The sequence below is a fragment of the Alligator sinensis genome, unplaced genomic scaffold (assembly GCF_000455745.1).
Source record: "Alligator sinensis unplaced genomic scaffold, ASM45574v1 scaffold537_1, whole genome shotgun sequence".
Taxonomy (NCBI): domain Eukaryota; kingdom Metazoa; phylum Chordata; order Crocodylia; family Alligatoridae; genus Alligator; species Alligator sinensis.
Window position 1 is genome coordinate 256,983 of NW_005842734.1, and position 17,829 is coordinate 274,811.

General features: G+C 46.5%; 1 protein-coding gene across 1 annotated transcript in view; it reads left to right on the top strand.

Annotated features, from left to right (window-relative positions):
* Positions 1–2,957: 2,957 nt before the first annotated feature.
* LOC112552033 (antigen WC1.1-like) overlaps positions 2,958–17,829 on the top strand; it is a 29,639-nt gene continuing 14,767 nt past the window's right edge. Inside the window, exons 1-7 of the mRNA XM_025216363.1 lie at positions 2,958–2,976; positions 3,365–3,475; positions 11,098–11,421; positions 11,503–11,817; positions 12,284–12,598; positions 13,046–13,108; positions 13,199–13,513. Coding sequence (XP_025072148.1) covers positions 2,958–2,976; positions 3,365–3,475; positions 11,098–11,421; positions 11,503–11,817; positions 12,284–12,598; positions 13,046–13,108; positions 13,199–13,513 — 1,462 coding nt within the window. The remainder of the gene's footprint in view (positions 2,977–3,364; positions 3,476–11,097; positions 11,422–11,502; positions 11,818–12,283; positions 12,599–13,045; positions 13,109–13,198; positions 13,514–17,829) is intronic.

Sequence of the window (17,829 nt, forward strand, 5' to 3'; positions counted from 1 at the left end):
AGAAGTCTTGGTCTGTCCATGGCCCTGTGCCCCCTGGGATACACAGGCCTTGTAGACCTTGAGGGTGCTCGACCCACTGCAAGGACTTGGGGTGCTTCCCTTGGCTTGGAGCACAAATAGTAGCCTCCCTTAGTCAGACAGACCAAGAGGGCATGAATGCATGCCTCTTATCCCTCTCCCAATGAATTCACCACACTAGGTACAGTGGAGAACTTTATTGGTTAGAGAGAGAAGGCTTGGGGGAGGATTCAGGATAGGGAGAAATCACAGAATAACCTTAGAGCAAACAGTGTGGCTAGTAACCTTTGATCCCCCATGTACTTTACAGCAAGCTATATATCTAGATAGGTTTCAGCATTTTACTCACTTTAACATCTTGAGAGAGACACAGCTGCAGATGTTTCACCTGCTGTGTGTGTCTTCATCATGGCTGCTGCCCCTCCTCCTGGGCACTCTTGACTTATATAGCCCTTTTGACATCATCTACCTGATCCAATCCTGGCTAGATGTAATTGGATACCAGCCAACTAATTTTAAAAGCATCATCGGTCAGCCCCTAGAGTAACATCTCTTGAACCACTGCCATGAGGTCAAGGCCAACACAATAGAGAGGTGGAGTTCACCTCCTAGCTACTTGTAGCATTTCATGTCCTCAGGAGCAGGTTCCCCCTCCCTCAGGAATGTCTCCAGCCCAGGTCACCTGCCCATAGACACTAGGCAGAGTTGGTTACCTAGCAACCAGAGTGATAGACACATGGGGGGGGAGGGGGGACAGACTAGCCCAGGGCAAGAGGGATGTTATAGCAGCAATTTTTCATGCTGGGAAGTACAAGAAAGAAGTACAACTACTCATTGCTAATGGGCCACACGGTCTTGGTTGATGATCTTCCCCTGGAGTTCAATAGGTGAAATTGTGCCTTTTTGATATTACTGTTTCTTTCAGCAGTTTTTGATACAGTTGACCACGGGGTGCTGATACAGCATTTACATGTCCTGGTGGATATTCATGGGACAACTCTAAATTTGTTCTACTCTTTCTAGGCAAGGAGGTCCCAGAGGGTGGTGATGGATCAGTTCTCATCATTCCCTTGGGAGTTTTCCTGTGGGTTCCCTAAGGGCTTCATCTTGTTGCCTCTTTTTTAAGTGTATATGAGGCTACTGGGTGAAACTGCAAGAAGATTTGGGGTGAGATGCTATCAGTGTCCTGACAACAGCCAGTCCTAGCTCTGCTACCCTTGAACTGATTGGGATGACAGGACAGAGATCTGGGGGCCAAGGGACAGGGGGCAAAGAGATTGACTGGGGTGGGAGAGGAGCAATCTGGGGGTGGAGGAGGCAATCTAGGATGATTTGGGGGTGGGGGAAGAAGCACAAGCCCAGCAGCTCTCCACCCACCAGCTCTTCCCTCCCCCATCTCTCCCCACCTTTCAATCCTGTCCCTTTTGTCCTCTCCCCCATGCTCCCCTTCCTTGATCCCCTGTACCCCTTTACCCCTTTTCTGTCACTCCATTCACATCCAACTGTTGCCTGACTGTTCCCTGCTGTCAGACCAGGACCATAATGTAATGGATGATAGTTAGTCCACCTGGGACAGTTCTTTCTGTGATACTGTGTAAATTGGTGGTTTTATCTCAGGTGAACACCCAGGAATTAATTTAACTCAAGCTAGCTAACACAGCTCAAATATAAACCTCACCTGAAGTGGCATAACTTTAAGATGCTTCAAGGCAGTTGATACTTGATAATGAGCCTTATTGTGTGATTGTTCAAGGTTTAAGTCAGGCGTGTCCAACATACGGCCCACGGGCCACCATGCAGCCCACCAAGCCATTTTCTGAGGCCTGCGGTGCTGCGTTGGGAAATGAAAGTAAACACTGTTTACTTTTGTCCCCACCCCTTGTCCCTCCCCTAGCCCCTCAGCAGCTTCCTAATGGCTGCTGAAGGACTGGGGAAGGGACAAGGTTCCCACATGCACTGCGTCTGCTTGACGTTTCCGATGCGGTGTGGCTCCTCCCCTCTCCCCTCATTTCACATTGTCCCTTCCTCGCCTCACCCCTCCCTTCCTCATTTGCATGCCAGCTCCTCCCCTCTCCCACATTTCAGGGTTTCCATTCCTAGCCCTGCCCCTCCCTTCCTCATTTGCTTGCCGGCCCCACCCTGTGCCGGTCCCCGCTGGCCGCATGGGCTGGAGCAGGTCGCGGTGCAGCGGGCGGACAGGTGCAGGAGGCACCGATGCTGGCTTGGAGGGATACTGTGGCTGGGCCTACGGGAGATGCTGCTGCCGCTGCTGCTGTGACTGTCAGGACAGGAAGCTCCTCCCTAAGAAACGCTCCCACCTCCCCGCATCCCCCTATGCCCGCAGACATCGTGCTGGGGGTAGTGAGTCGTGGGCCGTGGGGAGGGAGGGACCCCTGCCACTTGGGCTCGGGCTCAGGCTGCCCCGGGGAAGAACAAGCAGGGGGGTGTCCCTGCACATCCTGCACCAGCCGTAGAGTCCCCACATGTCCTCCTGGCTGCTGAGCCTAGGTGCACAGGTGTGGGAGCATCCTCAAGGCCGCCCAGGTGGCAGGGAGGACACGGTGGGGTCAGGCAGCACCCCTTGACCCCTGCGCCCCCAGGCCATGGCCAGACTGGACAGGTTGCGTGAACAGCCGCTCCTGCTGGCCCACTGTGTGAAAAAACGTTCATGATCTGGCCCCACATTCAAAAAGGTTGGACACCCCTGGTTTAAGTAGTCTTACCATGATCTAACTGTAAGCTCACCCTCAGTGTCAGGCTTTTCCAATCTTTATGGTTATACTTGGCCAATTAGGGAAAAGGGAGGCACATTATTTATGCTGTGTGAAGATACTGGACAATCAGGGCATTTCTTAGGGAGGAGCTGGAAATATGGAAACAGATATAAGGCTTGGAAATTACCTTTTTTTTTTTCCCCCATGATTTAGGATTTAGCTAAAATGTTCATCCCCAAATCTGGTCAGTAATCAAAGTGCTTCATAAATGCTGCTCTTCACACCACCCCCTATACCTGGTTTATACTATTGCTGGGGTTCCAGGACTTGCTTGGTTGTCTTCTGAATTTGTGGCTCTATGGACAAAGCATAAAAGCTGGCCTGAGAAACTGAGAACAGGGCTGACTCACCTGTTTAAGACAGAAGGGTAAGCACCCTACATCATCCACGCACCAAGGCAGCTGTGAAGGAAAGAGACCCTCTTGTCCTTGCCTCTCCAGTGCCAGATATGAGTGCAGAGCAGGAATCAGACCTCAGGGCCTGTGCAACAGTGCCCAGGTCTGAGGGGAGATTGACCAACAGGACTGGAGATCAGCATTCTCTGTAACCCTGCTCTGTCTCTCTGTTTTCAGGTGCTGATGAGCTGAGGCTGGCGAATGGAGGCAGCCCTTGTGCTGGGAGAGTGGAGGTTAAGCACAAGGATGTGTGGGGAACAGTGTGTGATAAGAACTGGAACATGACAGGTGCTGAGGTTGTTTGTAGGCAGCTGGGATGTGGATCTGCTGCCCATGTTCCTAGCTTTGATCATTTTGGGGCAGGAGCTCAAGGAATTTGGTTAACTGATGTTGTGTGTCAGGGCAATGAATCAGCTATCTGGGACTGCAAACATGAAGAATGGGGCAAAGGCAACTGTGGCTGGGATGATGTTGGAAAGATATGCACAGGTAAGAACTCAGCCAACCTGCCTTTTGTAGGTTAATCCTCATGAGCATAACTTACTGAACATGACACTTTCTGGGTCTGGTCTTGGCATTGGGTCCCACATGGAGTTTCCCAGACGTTAATTGCAGTCCCCAAGGGAAACAAGGGCACACTGAGGCTGCTCCAACCTTTAGGACCAGTGAGTGTCCAGCCAAGGCTGTTTCCAAAGGTGTGAACTGGGGATGTAGGTCTGTGCTGCTCTGTGTACAGCAGCACAAGGTTCACACAGGGGCAACATCCAAGAGCATTGATGCATTCCTCCCTACATGTGCCCCGCTGTAGGAGCTGAACCTTGTTTATGAATGCATTTCTTCAAGGACAGAGCAAGCCTGATAGTAGGCTGTTCTTCCATAGAGATGTGCGTCATGGGGAGTACCCTGCTCCCAGCCCCAAATTAAAAGGTATCTGGGGTCATTTGTCCCTCCTGCCCCCTCCTCTGGCAACACCAGCAGGTATAACCCATGCATGTGACTGCTGGGACTTTCAGAGGAGCTTGTTGCCAAGCTCTCCAGAGCAGCAGGAGAGGAGCCCTAAGTTTGAATTTGGTGGGGATGAGGGAGGGGTGCAAATGGAAGGTGGTAGGTGCAGGGGCAAAAATAAGGTTGTTTAACCTCTTTTATGCCCTCCTTCTACAACCCCCTGTGAACTGAGGCAGGGAAATCCCACATGGGTTGGCATTCTTTTCTGTCTTGGTCACTTAAGTGGCTATTTTTTGGTTATGTACAGGACATTTTGACAGTAATGTTACCTTGGGAAATTTATCCTTGGACACATATGGAACACTACATATTCACCCAGACTGGCAACCAAAAAACATGATAAAGCATTTGCCCCCACAAATATCTGATGAGTTTAGGCACCCACATGGGTTCTAGAACCCCTCACACAGACAGACATTGAACCTGGATCTATTGGACTTCCCAGCATAGTTCTCTAGAACCCCCACACCACAGTGCACCCATTTCCACTCTCTCCTCTATTGCTCCTTTTAAAGCTGCCACCATAAGCAGCAATAAGAGGGAGGTTTGTAGGTTATATGTGGTTCAAGGACAAGAGAGCATGCTAAAGGTATGTGGCCCTGGGAAGTGGCTACTGGCCTGAAAGGGATGGAGAGCCTTCCAGGCTTTCTCACCTAATCTCTTGCTTCCAGGGGAGCAAAAATGTCCCAATGCATTGCCCTAAAGCCTTGCTGCATGGGAGACCTAGCATGTATTTTATTTAGATTGTAGTGAGCATTAAAATATTGTGCTCTATTAAAAGGTAGAATGTGTTCTGAGAAGTCGCACAGTAATATTTACTGTGTTCTAGCATGATCTCTTATGCACAGGTCATGGATTGGCAATCCCAGTCCAGTGACAGGGCTGGGACTGACAATGGGGGCTTGATACAGCAGAGGGGTCCCTGACAGATGTCATGGATGGGTGAGGATGGCAAACTGTTCATATATCTCTGTGGAACAGTCCAATGATTGGTGAACATGTGTTACTTAATGTGTTCTGGAGATACTCTTTACACAAACAATCCTAACTTGGCTGCACTATGATTGTACTTTGCACTCTTACTGCTTGAATGTGGGGATGTTTGCATTTTAAGTACAGTTAACACATTCTAAGTGTTCTGTGTGACAGGATCCCTACATCCTTTTTTCCCCATAACTAGATTAGTAGCTCAGCTTCAACAGGAGCACTGGAGAAGGGGAAAGGAAAAGAAACAAAAAAAATCTTCACAAACAGAAATGGGCTTGCACATAATCCCTGTGGGCGTGCCAGAGGGTATGGATTGTTAGTGCAGCTACCACTTACCAGTGATTTGGGCCATGAATTTTCAAAGGCCCATCATTCCTTATTGCCCCTTTTGTTGACTTTCTAGGACACATTCAGCCCCGGCTGGTTGGAGGGGACAGAGTTTGCTCAGGACGTGTGGAGATAATGCATGGAAACACTTGGAAAACAGTGTGTGATTCCCTCTTTGATCTCAAAGCTGCCGATGTTCTCTGTAAGGAGTTAAACTGTGGAGCAGCTTTATCTGTGCCAGGAGGAGCTCACTTTGGAGAAGGACATGGGCTGATCTGGACGGAACAGTTGCAGTGTGAGGGGAAGGAGACTAGCCTAATTTCCTGCCCCAGGACATTGCAAGTGAATCAGACGTGCTCACATGCCAAGGATGCCAGCACCATATGCTCATGTAAGTCCAGTACAATGTGCTTAAAATAACGCTGTTCTGCATTATTGATTGGGGTGCAGCAAGAACATGTTCTAACTGAGTAGAGGGAAAGGACAGTAAAGTTGGGGTGAGCTTCTAGTAAAACTCAAACAATCCAAGACAAGGAAAATGGGATCAAATTCCACATGACTTCCCATTGTTTAAATATTTGGTGAAAAGTTACACATGAGCCTCCTCTCTAAATACCCTCTCCATTTCCTGCAGGGTTCACAGGGTTCAGGCTGGTGAACGGCAGCACACAGTGCTCAGGGAGAGTGGAGCTCCAGGTGCTCGGTGCCTGGGGCACCCTCTGCGACTCGCGCTGGGATTTATCCGATGCCCATGTTCTCTGTCATCAGCTTGACTGTGGAGTCGCTGTGTCAGCTCCAGGAGGAGGGCATTTTGGGAAAGGAAACAACTCTGTCTGGGGATACAAATTTCACTGTAATGGTACAGAACCCCATTTGGGGCTTTGCCCTGTTACTGCCTTGGGGGCCTCTCAATGCTCACATGACCATGATGCCAATGTGATTTGCTCAGGTAAGTTCAGGAGCACTGCAGAGATAGTGACACCTGCCTCTCAGGATATGTGCTAAGGTTTTTGCTAAAAGTTAAATTAACAGGAGTAACATTTTCACAAAACAATAGCTGTCACCTGAAATAGCCCCGGATTGTTCAGTAAAAACCTCAGCTACTTTGTAGTGAGCACAGTGGAGCAGTGGTAGAGCTCTGCCTGCGCTGCTTTCCCAAATGTCACAAATGATCCTAAATATCTCTATTGCTCTCTATTAGGACTGTGTGAAATTTCACTTCCTATTTTGATTCGACGCTGTTTCCACTCATTTTCAGCTTGAAACAGCTAAATCAAATCCAAGCGGAGGGCTTCAAAACAGCCTCAAAACGAAATGAGGCTAGTCAAAATGTTTTGAAAGTTTCAAAACATTTTGAGTTTTGAAGCAGCCAGCAGACAGGTGGTGGGAGACAGGGGAGAAGCAGGGCTGTGCTCCCAGTGGCTCTGCAGCCCCATGTAGCTCAGCCAGGAGTGCAGCCCTAGGTCTCCCCACTTCCCATGGCTGGGCTGCGAGAAGCCTATCACAGCACAGGGAAAGGGAACTCAGCCAGCCTGGGCTCTGTTCCCCTCCCCGGCACTGCGATCAGGCTGGGGAAGGCAACTCAGCCCAGCTGAGCTGAGTTCCCATCTCCAGCACTAGGATGGGCTGAGCTCATTTCCCCAGCCCAGTCCTAGCTCTGGGGATGGGAACTCAGCTCAGCTCAGCTGAGTTCCCTTCCCCAGCCTGATTGATCATAGCTCTGGGAAGGGGAACTGAGCAATTGGGCTCAGTTCCCTTCCCAGCTCCCCGGTCCCAGGTGGCAACACCTGGCTTCCCTCCCTCATCTGGCAGTCAGATGGGGGCCTGCATCCCCAGGAGGACAGGCACTGCTCCCTCAGCCCTCCTGGGGTTGCAGGCCCCCATCTTCCTGCCAGATTAGAGAGGCTGTTTCGAGCTTCCCCATTATAATGTATGGGTGAAAGTTCAAAACAGCTTCACTGTTTTGTCGAAAGGAAATGGCGCAGTGGTTTCAAATTGAAAAAAAATTCAAAATGATACTCTGTTCCACCAAAACTTCGAAACTCAAGTCGAAATGGAATGGTGCCATTCCTCACAGCCCTACTTTCTATATCATTAAACTTCTAATGTTAGGAAGAGCTCATAAAGACACTCTGGCTTTGGCTTAACACCCTTTTCTTCTGAAGACACTTTGGCTTACCACCCTTTGCTTTTGAAAAAGTACAAAAATATTTTCCCTTTTTCCTTTGGTTTTTGTTTTGTTTTGGTTTTGTTTGTTTTTTTAGTTTTCCTGAAAGTTTTCAGTGGAAAGAAGGGAAAAGAATAAATGACTTTGAGAAAAGTGTGAAAACAAGTAGTCAAAAAGCTATGAATGGAGACCTGGATATTTCTGTTTCTAAAAAACGGAAATGGAGCAACATTTGAGTTAGACCTAAAATAAAAGTATTTATTTCATTTCAGAATACCAGGTTATTGTTTCTGCTTCCAAATTTGAAGAGGAAAATCAACATCTTTCATTCAGTGTATTTCACAGGATAAACAATAGCATTTTGACTAACTGTTTTACTGACCTAAGGAAAAGAAAAGAAAAAATTAAACAAAACAAAAGGAAGTTAAAATAATATATTTTGGTTTAAAAGCCTCTTTGTTCTCATTATGTTTCTGCTATTCTTTCTCTGCCCCAACACCAGAGCTCATCTTTCTTGAACACCGGTGACCAGAACTGGACACTATATTCCCTTTAAATATACCATTTGTATTTGCCTATCTCTTCTAGAAATTCATAGTGTCTATCATAGTTGGATACATCAACATTCATAGAAATTCATAGTTGGATACATCCAATGATTTCACTTGCCTTTCTCATTTCTACATTGGATTGGTGGCTCAGAGTCACACTGGGATCACCTAGGATACCCTAATCACCTCATCTCAGTTCAAACCCTTGAGTTCGCATCTTGTAGTAGAAATTCTTGCCATTAGTTCCCAAGTGCATCCTGCATTCTGGGCTAGTAAATTTAATCCTGCTGTACTTTAGTTCTCAAAGTCTTCCAACATCCTTTCCTTGTGATAATCAAATCCTCCTGGGTGGATGTGTCACCAGCAAATCTCATCAGTGTACTCCCACTTTGTGTTCCAAGATTGTAAGTGGAAATATGTTAGACAAGAGTCTGGGGAAACTGCAGAAGTGACTTCCCTAGACCATAGGCAGACAAGGATCCTTGGGTGAATTTAATATCTTTTATTAGACCAACCCAAATAGTTGGAGAATAGTTATTAAGCAAGCTTTCGGGTTCAAAAACCCTTCATCAGGCTACGGAAGTTTCAGCAGTTGGTGTGTGCTCTTCCTGGATGCCCTTGATCATGGCATTTTCCTGCTTAAAACTACCCATTGCCACCTTCCCTTAAAAACTTAAAACATTTGTGTGCTAAGCTTCTTCTTCACTGGAGCTTACTGTTTCCTCTGTGATCTGCCTTTCTCTAGAGACAGTAAATTATTTTGTTATAGAAAGGTATCAAGTTGGTCTGGTCTTATCTGCCTTTGGTAAATCCAACTTGCCTATCTTCCTATTTCCATGTATTCCATTACTTTAGTTATCCTTTCCTTCAAATTAGTTCTAAACTCTTATGTGCTGTAGAAAACCATAATAATGAGCCTATAGCTGCCAGATCATTTTTTCTCTTTTCTTCCTACATTAATTATTTTTGGTATTCTTCAGTTACATAGTGCCAACCCATTATTGAAAAAAAAATGTGAGTACATTTCCCAGACACAAGATATCACATTATTTGACAATTTCAGGATAGAGAATATCTAGATTTCCAGACTTGAGTGCTATGCACTGTTTGCTATTTGCTTCACTTTTGGTTATGAGAACTCACTCTGTAGGGTAATGGTTGTTTAAGTTCATCTGCATTGTTTCTATGAGGGCATTTGATACAAGAGATATGAGATATACATGTATTACATGAGATGAGATATGTCATGTTCTGTGACAGGTATTTGTAGGATCCATGGATTATGATAAAGGATAGAAACACCCAATCAGCTGTAGGAAAACACTTTTCACAGTACTATCACTGTCTCTGACCTTACAGTTCTTTTACTAAGGGAAACTGCACAACACATTCAGAAGACAGATCTGGAAAATATACATACCTTCATTGGACATTAAGAAGTATGGTGTGGTCACAGACAATATCTCATTACAGTTTACCTGCTCAGTCTACTTAATATCTTTGTGGTATTTAATGCAGTGCCATTTTATTAATTGTTGTAAATGTGTGTGCCTCCCTAGGCACCATATTTGCTTGCAGTTCGGTCTGTGGTCAGAACAATAAATTCACCAGCCCACCAGTTTTGTCTTCCCATGGCTAGTCTAACCTCCACTGTTATGGAGATATAAGACAAAAGAATGAAGACCCTTAAGTTGGGTAGAACCATCAACAAAGACCTTGCCTAACTACCAAAGTGCTTGAGATTTTTTGGAACCTAGACTTTGGCCCGCAAAAAAAAATACTCAAGTGGCTGAGCTGAGCAACTCATTGTCTACTGGAAGCCTTGACCTCTTTAGGATTAAAAAAATGAGGACTCTGTGGGCCTAAGTCCACTGAGGAAGCCTTACCACATGCAGTCTGCTTTATATGGTAAGACCGGAAGAGCCACAGTTATATGCTGGATATAGAGCTGGCACCACATTCTAAAATGTGTATGCTAACAACTACCTTAGACCAAAAAAGTGATCACGTGTCTGGCATACAAGAGGGAACTAATTAAATACACAAAAGTCACCTCTTTTTGAAAACCAAGGGTTTTAATTTTCATTTTCAACAGCTTCTTGACCACTAAACTCCCAATCCAACCCCTGAGACCTGCTCAAGTACCATTCACTCGTTTGTAGGCTTTTAGCCCATTCAATTAAGTGAGGAGACTGTGAAGCACAATAACTATACTAACTATACCAGGGGTGTGTGTGTGTGTGTGTGTGTGTGTGTGTGTGTGTGTTCCCTCAAACAATAATGCAAAGAGCTGTCCTTACCTGTTCATGGGTAGGATGTAGCAACAAGCTCCCCCATAAGCCTCAGGATCTCAGGGCATTTTTACACATGGTCCTGATGTAGCACTGGGCACTTTTAAACAGTGAGCTGTGCTAATTTCTCCCTGCACTGAGAAAATGACAGCAGGGTGCTTTAAACTAAGGCATATCAAACATGTTTTAGTTCAAAGCACACTGCACCATTTTCTCCGTGCAGAGGCATGCTGTGCAGCTGACACACGTGATGCACGAGGCTGCCAGAGCATGTCAATGTATATGTGATCCAGCAGACTTAATTAATTGAATCTGCTCCAACGTGCTGGATTTCCAGCCCGTCAGAGCAGGCTTCCCGCATGTGTGTAAGTACCCTCACAGTCCATATAGGATATTTCCTTTTTCAATATGGAATGAAACAATCAACCAAGTAAGGTTTGATAGGGTTTACTGTTTTTAATTATACTCTTCATGACTATTTTATCCCTTATATATTAACTAACTTCTCTTCAGGCACAACACATATAGTATTTCTAATGTATAAACACTGAATGTCATTCAGTGCATTCCCATCTCTCCTAGGCTCAAATTACACTAAATTTCTCAGTCTGTTGAATGGAGAGAGCCAGTGTGATGGGCGAGTCGAGATTTCCCTCAGTGGTGTGTGGGGCAGAGTCCTGGATGATCAGTGGAACATGGATGATGCCACCGTGGTGTGCAGACAGCTCCAATGTGGTGCTGCTGAAAAAGCCTATCACCCACGGAAATCTGAACGAGGAACAGGCCCTGTGGGGCTGAGAAGAGTCCAGTGTGCAGGAAATGAGACTCATTTAACACTCTGCAACACCACACTTCCTGAGACAGTGCAGGCAGGAATCACTGAGGATGTCGGAGTTGTTTGCTCAGGTGATGTATTTCTGAAATGTCCCCAAAATTCCCTCCTGTAGAAGCTACTCTCATATTCACAGCTGGGCTTTCTCTCTACAGGAAGCAGGCAAATCAGACTGGTGAATGGGGCAGGTCGCTGTGCTGGGAGAGTGGAGATTTATTACCAGGGCACCTGGGGGACCATCTGTGATGATTCCTGGGACCTGGCTGACTCCAACGTGGTTTGCCAACAGCTGGAATGTGGACACGCCATCGAGGCAGCTGCCTCCGCTCATTACGGGGAAGGCTCGGGACAGATCTGGCTGGATGATGTGAACTGCTCTGGAAATGAATCCAAGCTCTGGGAGTGCCCTTCCAGGGGCTGGGGGCAGCACGACTGCAGACACAAGGAGGATGCAGGAGTGCTCTGCTCAGGTCTGTTCTGTGACTGTTCTCAGGAGCCTGTTTCCCAGGAAATTTAAGGGTGGAAACTGATGGGGGGTGGGGAAGGGGAGAGAGCTGGAAATGGCCATCTTTGTCTCTCTTCTACCCACCAATCCACCCAGGTCACCTACTTTTGTACTTTGTCATAATAATGTCACCACTTTGCACTCATAGCACTGGAAGACTCACCATCTTTTCCTCAGAGTACCAAAGGGTAGTCAGTGCCATATCTCTGGTATCTCTGTGTATAGGTGTTTTTAACTGGTGACTTTCCAGAGGGGACCCTGGTGTTTCTAATGGTTTTGAAGCAAAAGGTTGTGTCTCTGATTCTTGGAGGGATTCTTCCTAGCATATTTTCCTATAGAAAACTGCACAGTGCTGTCAGCACTTTTCAGGATTTCAGTCTTCCCTCCCTGGTTTGTATCAGTTTCATTTCACCTTGTGCATTTTCTTCTAGATTTCATGGATCTGAGGCTGGTAAATGGTGGTGACTGTGCTGGGCGGCTGGAAGTTTTCTACAATGGGACTTGGGGGAGTGTTTGCTCCAATCTCATGACTGCCATCACAGCAGATCTTGTATGCAAGCAGCTGGGATGTGGAAATAGAGGAGATTTTGCAAGAGACTTTGCATATGGAGAGGGTTCTGGCCCCACATGGTTGGACCATGTTGTCTGCCTTAACCAGCACAGCTCCCTGTGGCAGTGCCCATCGGACCCTTGGGACCCACAGTCATGTGATAACCGAGCAGAAGAGACCCATATTATATGTTCAGGTAATTCTGTACACAAACATGCACCTACACTGGATATCCTTAAAATATGTGGTCGGGGCCATGTTCACTTGGGTGTGTAAGCATTTGTTTATGAAAACATGAGCACACTAAGTGTATTTGTGTGTGTGTGTGTGTTTGTTTTTCGGATCCAATTTTGGAACCAGCATTAATATTTGGTGTCTCTGGATTCCCAGAACTTTGGCTAAGAAAAAGATTTATATCCAATCCCAGTTGTAGGGGAGAGAGGGAAAGAAAGTAAGGGTGAGATACAACCAGGCAACCATAATGAAGAGAGAATTGCAAGATGGTTGCATCATCTGCAGCAAAAACTAAGTAGAAATCCCTCAGGGTTTAAAATAAAATAAAACAAAACAAAACAAAAAACTACTTGTTTCTTTAGTTGTTACTAAGATGGATTGTCCACTAGCCACACTTTTGTTTTTGTAGGAAGAAAAGTGAACTCCACTCAGACCTTGCTAAACAAATGCCCAAACTCCACAAGCTGCACAGGTACTTCTGTTCTTGTCTTGGTCTCCTTCTTTTACCCTCAAGTGCTTTCTCAGCTGCCTCAGTAACATGTGAAGTTTCTGTTTTTCCCAGACAAGGAGAAGCTCCGTGTTGTGGAAGGAAAGGACAGATGCTCGGGGAGAGTGGAGGTTTGGCATCACGGATCCTGGGGAACAGTGTGTGATGATTCCTGGGACATGGCAGATGCTGATGTTGTGTGCAAACAACTGGGCTGTGGAGTTGCTGTATCTGCCCTGGGAAAGGCTGCATTTGGGGAGGGAACTGGCCCCGTCTGGCTGGAAAAGGTGAATTGCAAGGGAACAGAGTCGTCTCTGTGGGACTGTTGTGCTAAGCCCTGGGGAGACAGTAAATGCTACCACAAGGAAGATGCTGCTGTGAACTGCTCTGGTGAGTGACCAGTTCTTTCAACCATGGTGCAGTATTTGTGGGCCAAGGGTGACAAATGTATTTTAACCCATGAATCTTCCTGCCTGGAAACAGAATGGGTTCTCCATCTTCTAGATGGAGGAAACTCCTGGATGCTGAGAGGTGGAGTGCCTGTGGGACCAGAATCACTAAATCATTATCTGTCATTTTCCCCATACCCTTCACAAACTGCATTATGTTCGTGTTTTACTTCTTTCCTCAGTACTGTCAGAGCAGAGGGAGGCTTAGACTCTTAAGGGTGGTAATCTATTCTTTTTTGGTCATCCAGTCATCCATGTTCAGTTGTCTATAAGACATTTTGGTTGTCTAAGTCCTCTAAAAGCCATTCACACATTGGTTGGCATTCTTCTCCTATATGTATAGCCATACACACATGGATAATTGTGTGCTACTACGTACTTTACAAGACTGGGCATGCACAGTAACACTCAGGGCACTATCGTGCTTAGTTTCAGAATGGGAAAAAAGCAGTAGGTATCTCTTTTGTCCTCACAACTTAGTAGCTTGGGTGCTAATTGAAGACACTGGAATTTAGGCCCCACCACAAGGGGTGTTGAATCAAGGCGTCTGCTTTTTAGCACAGTACTTTCACTGTTGTGCTAGGGGCTTGACATTGCCTCTTTCCTCTGGCATGCCTCTTAAAGCTAAGCCACCAACACAGACATTGAAAAGAAATGTGGGGAGGAAATGCAGTGGAATAGGGCTGTGCAAAATTTCTCCACTTGTTTTGTTTTGATGCTCTTTTGACTCGTTTTGAGCAAAATCTAAATGAAATGGAAGGCTTTGAAACAGCCTCAAAATGAAAATAGAGCAGTCAAAATGTTTCAAAAGTTTCAAAACATTTTGAGTTTCAAAGCTCAAGCTGGGCTTGCCTGCAGGGAAACAGATAGTAAGGAGAGGGAGGGGGGAGGGGCGAAGAGGGCGGGAGGACTGTTTTCATATTGACTGTGTAGCTGGGCAGTGACTGTCATCCTTCCCTGAGGTCCCTTCCAATCCCAGTGCTCTGGGGGTGGAGTGGAAAAACAGCATAAAAAGCAGCATTGTTTGAACTGGCCTACTTTCTGTCATGGGTTCTGACAGTGCTATCTTCCAGCAGCTCAGGAGCGTTAGACAAAGAAGGCTACTACTAGCATTGAACTGAATGATTTCCTACTTGCTAGCCTAGCCTAGCAAGTGGGATTCCAGAATACCTTTTTCTTTCTTCAAGACACTTTTATTTTATTATTATATTAATTGATTTACGCTTTTCGATTTTATAATTTTATTGGATATTAAACTATATAATTTAACTTATATAGGACAGGAGATACATTTATATTTTATTTCCATATAGATATATTTTATTTCTATATATTTATACCTTGCAGCATATACATACATTATAGAATTTATATCGGGAGGGAGATACATTCATATTTCATTTCTATACATCTATACCTTGTGGCATAGAAGACCACACACCTTAGAGAATTTATATAGGAATGCTTACACAGTCAGGTGGGTAGCCAACTGGCTTAGGGACCGCACCCAGAGAGTGGTGGTGGATGGGTCATTTTCCGCCTGGAAGGAGGTGGGCAGTAGCATCCCGCAGGTTCAGTCCTTGGTCTGGTGCTATTTAATATCTTCATCAATGATTTAGACGAGGGTATGGAGAGCACCCTGTCCAAGTTCGCAGATGACCCCAAATTATGGGGCAAAGTTAACACATGGGTAGAGGGAGAAGTATAAGTTCCTCCCCCAAATGAGATGCAGCCACTTTCCTCCAACCGTAAGAGATGAGGTTTCCACAAGCAGCAAGGAGAGGGGAGCAGTGCCAGTGCCACTGCCTGTGCCTGAGAATGCACCCACTCCAAGAGCACCAGTCATGACCCCCTGCCCCCACCAGCACCATAACAACAAGCAGCAGCACCAGCACCAGCATGACAGTATCCTCCACTCCCATTTCATTTCCCATCCTGAGCCTTCCAGTGCCAGAGGAAGAGCTGGATCTGGATCTGGATCCGAGTACCCTAGCAAGGGAAATTCTGGGGAAGTAAGGGAAATCAGCTGAGTTTGTGCTCTTCACCCCTCAACTTTCCCCTAGAGACAGGTATCCTTACCCAGAAGGCACTTCAGAGGAGGTTGAGGTAGAGGTTGTGGAGGCAAGCAGCTCAGCTGAGTCCACCCCTCCTGTTGTTGTGCCTCTGCCTGCTGAGAAGGAGGGAAGTGCAGCATCCACCCCAGAAGTGAGTAGGTAGTGTGGTCTGGGATGATTTTGAGCTGGCAGATGATCCCACACATGCTATCTGCCTGGACTGCCAAGCCAAAACCAGCTGGGGCAAGAGAACAAAACACATGAGCACAGCATCCATGGGGATGCTGATGCATCTCTGAAGGAACCACCCCCTTGTACTTGCTTCTCCTCAGCCTGGCACCAGCAGCAGCATGCCCAAAGTGAAGTCCCCCTCTCACTCCAAAGCCCCTGTCCCTCCAAAGAAGAGAAGTTCACCATGAAACAGTGGGGGAAAGGTGGACAGAAAGCAGGGCGCATTGCAAGGGCAAGCGAGATCACCCAGAGCACTGGGGAGATGCTTGCTGTGGATGCCCAGCCCTTCTCCTTAGTTGAGCAGCCAGGGTTCAGGCAGCTCATAGCTCTCATGGCCTCATCCTACCAAGTGTCCACATGCACCACCTTCAGCAGGGCAATGGTGCCCTCCCTGTATGAGGCATGCAGGGTGTACTTGAGGAAGGAGCTACACAAGTCAGGTCCAGAGGTGGCCTTACACTTCACCTCAGACATCTGGAGCAGCCAGGGAGGAGATCACGCCTTCCTCTTCCTCACAGGGCACTGATACAACCAATCAGGCTGTTGGTGGGCTCTCCTACAAGCCCAGGTGATGGATAAGTCCAACATGGCAACAGAGATCTTGGGGGCCATGAACTGCTTGGTGCAGGGGTGGCTCGTTGGGCAAAATGAGCTCATCTGTGGGTTCATGTTCACCGACAATGGGGCCAAGGTGGTCTGCGATGCCAACTTTGCTGGAATCTTCTGTGTAGCACACAAGTTCCTCCTCATAGTCAGGGACACCTTGGAGCGAGACAGGGCTGCTGGTGATGGCGCCAGCACCACCAGCAAGCTTATTCCCAAATACAGGAAGGTGTCAGGCTACTTTTGTTGCCCTGGGGGGTCAGGCCAACCCTCAGGATCTCAATATTGTGCTGTTAGACAGGAGGGTGTGACACAACTGCACATATACAAAACACACAGAAATCAATTACGTGCATACACACACACACTACCAGCTCAGGCACATGCACATCCAAACCAGCCTAGGCACATGCCTACTTACCACCAATTCAAGCACATACACTATACACCCCAAAAGTTAGACACAGATCACTAATTCATACATCATGCACTCAATGCCATATATATATGCTTATATATATATATATATATATATATATGCATGTGCCATATATATATATATGGCATACACACATACACACACTCACACTCGCAACTCAGATACACACACATTCAAAATAACCAGTCTAGGTTCATGCACACCTATCACCAGTTTAAGTCCATACATGCTACACACGCCAAATTTAGAGAGAATTAGTTACCAGTTACCAACACCTGCACATTCAATACACATATGTGGATTACTCATTCATATACCACACACACACAATGATATCTATATATGTGTAGATATATATATATGTGTATTCACTAATTTACACACATACCACCCACCTACACATACACACATGTGAGTTCCTAAGTTGGGTGTTGTGATGTGTATATATGTATGTGTTTGGTGTACTTGGGATACCTGGGGAAAGGTTAAGGTAAGAAAGTAGAAGTGTAAGGAGTTAAAGTTACCAGGACCAGGATTAGAACCAGTAGACTGCAGAGGCCTGGGCTGAAGAACTGAGGCTGGGGGTAAATTTAGGTTAATTGATCTTAATTGATTAAAAGACAATGCCCAAAGCCTGCAGAACAGGGAAGCATGCGAGCACAGAGGCTGGGACTGGAGCTAAAGCTATGGGGGAGCTGAAAAGGTACGTAGGGAGAGGGGAAAATGGGACTAAGGGAAAGTGTGGGTCTTAAAAGAGGGGCTCTGGGTGTGGGGAGCCAGAGGATGGCTCTGGAGCAGCTACAGAAGTTGCAGGGAGAGGCAGTAGGTGCTGGAAGCTGGAGCAAGGCTCCAGCTGCTGAAGCAAACTACAGGACAACTAATAGGAGCTGGGAAGCTGGGGGGGAATTACAGAAGGTGCTCGGGAAGCCT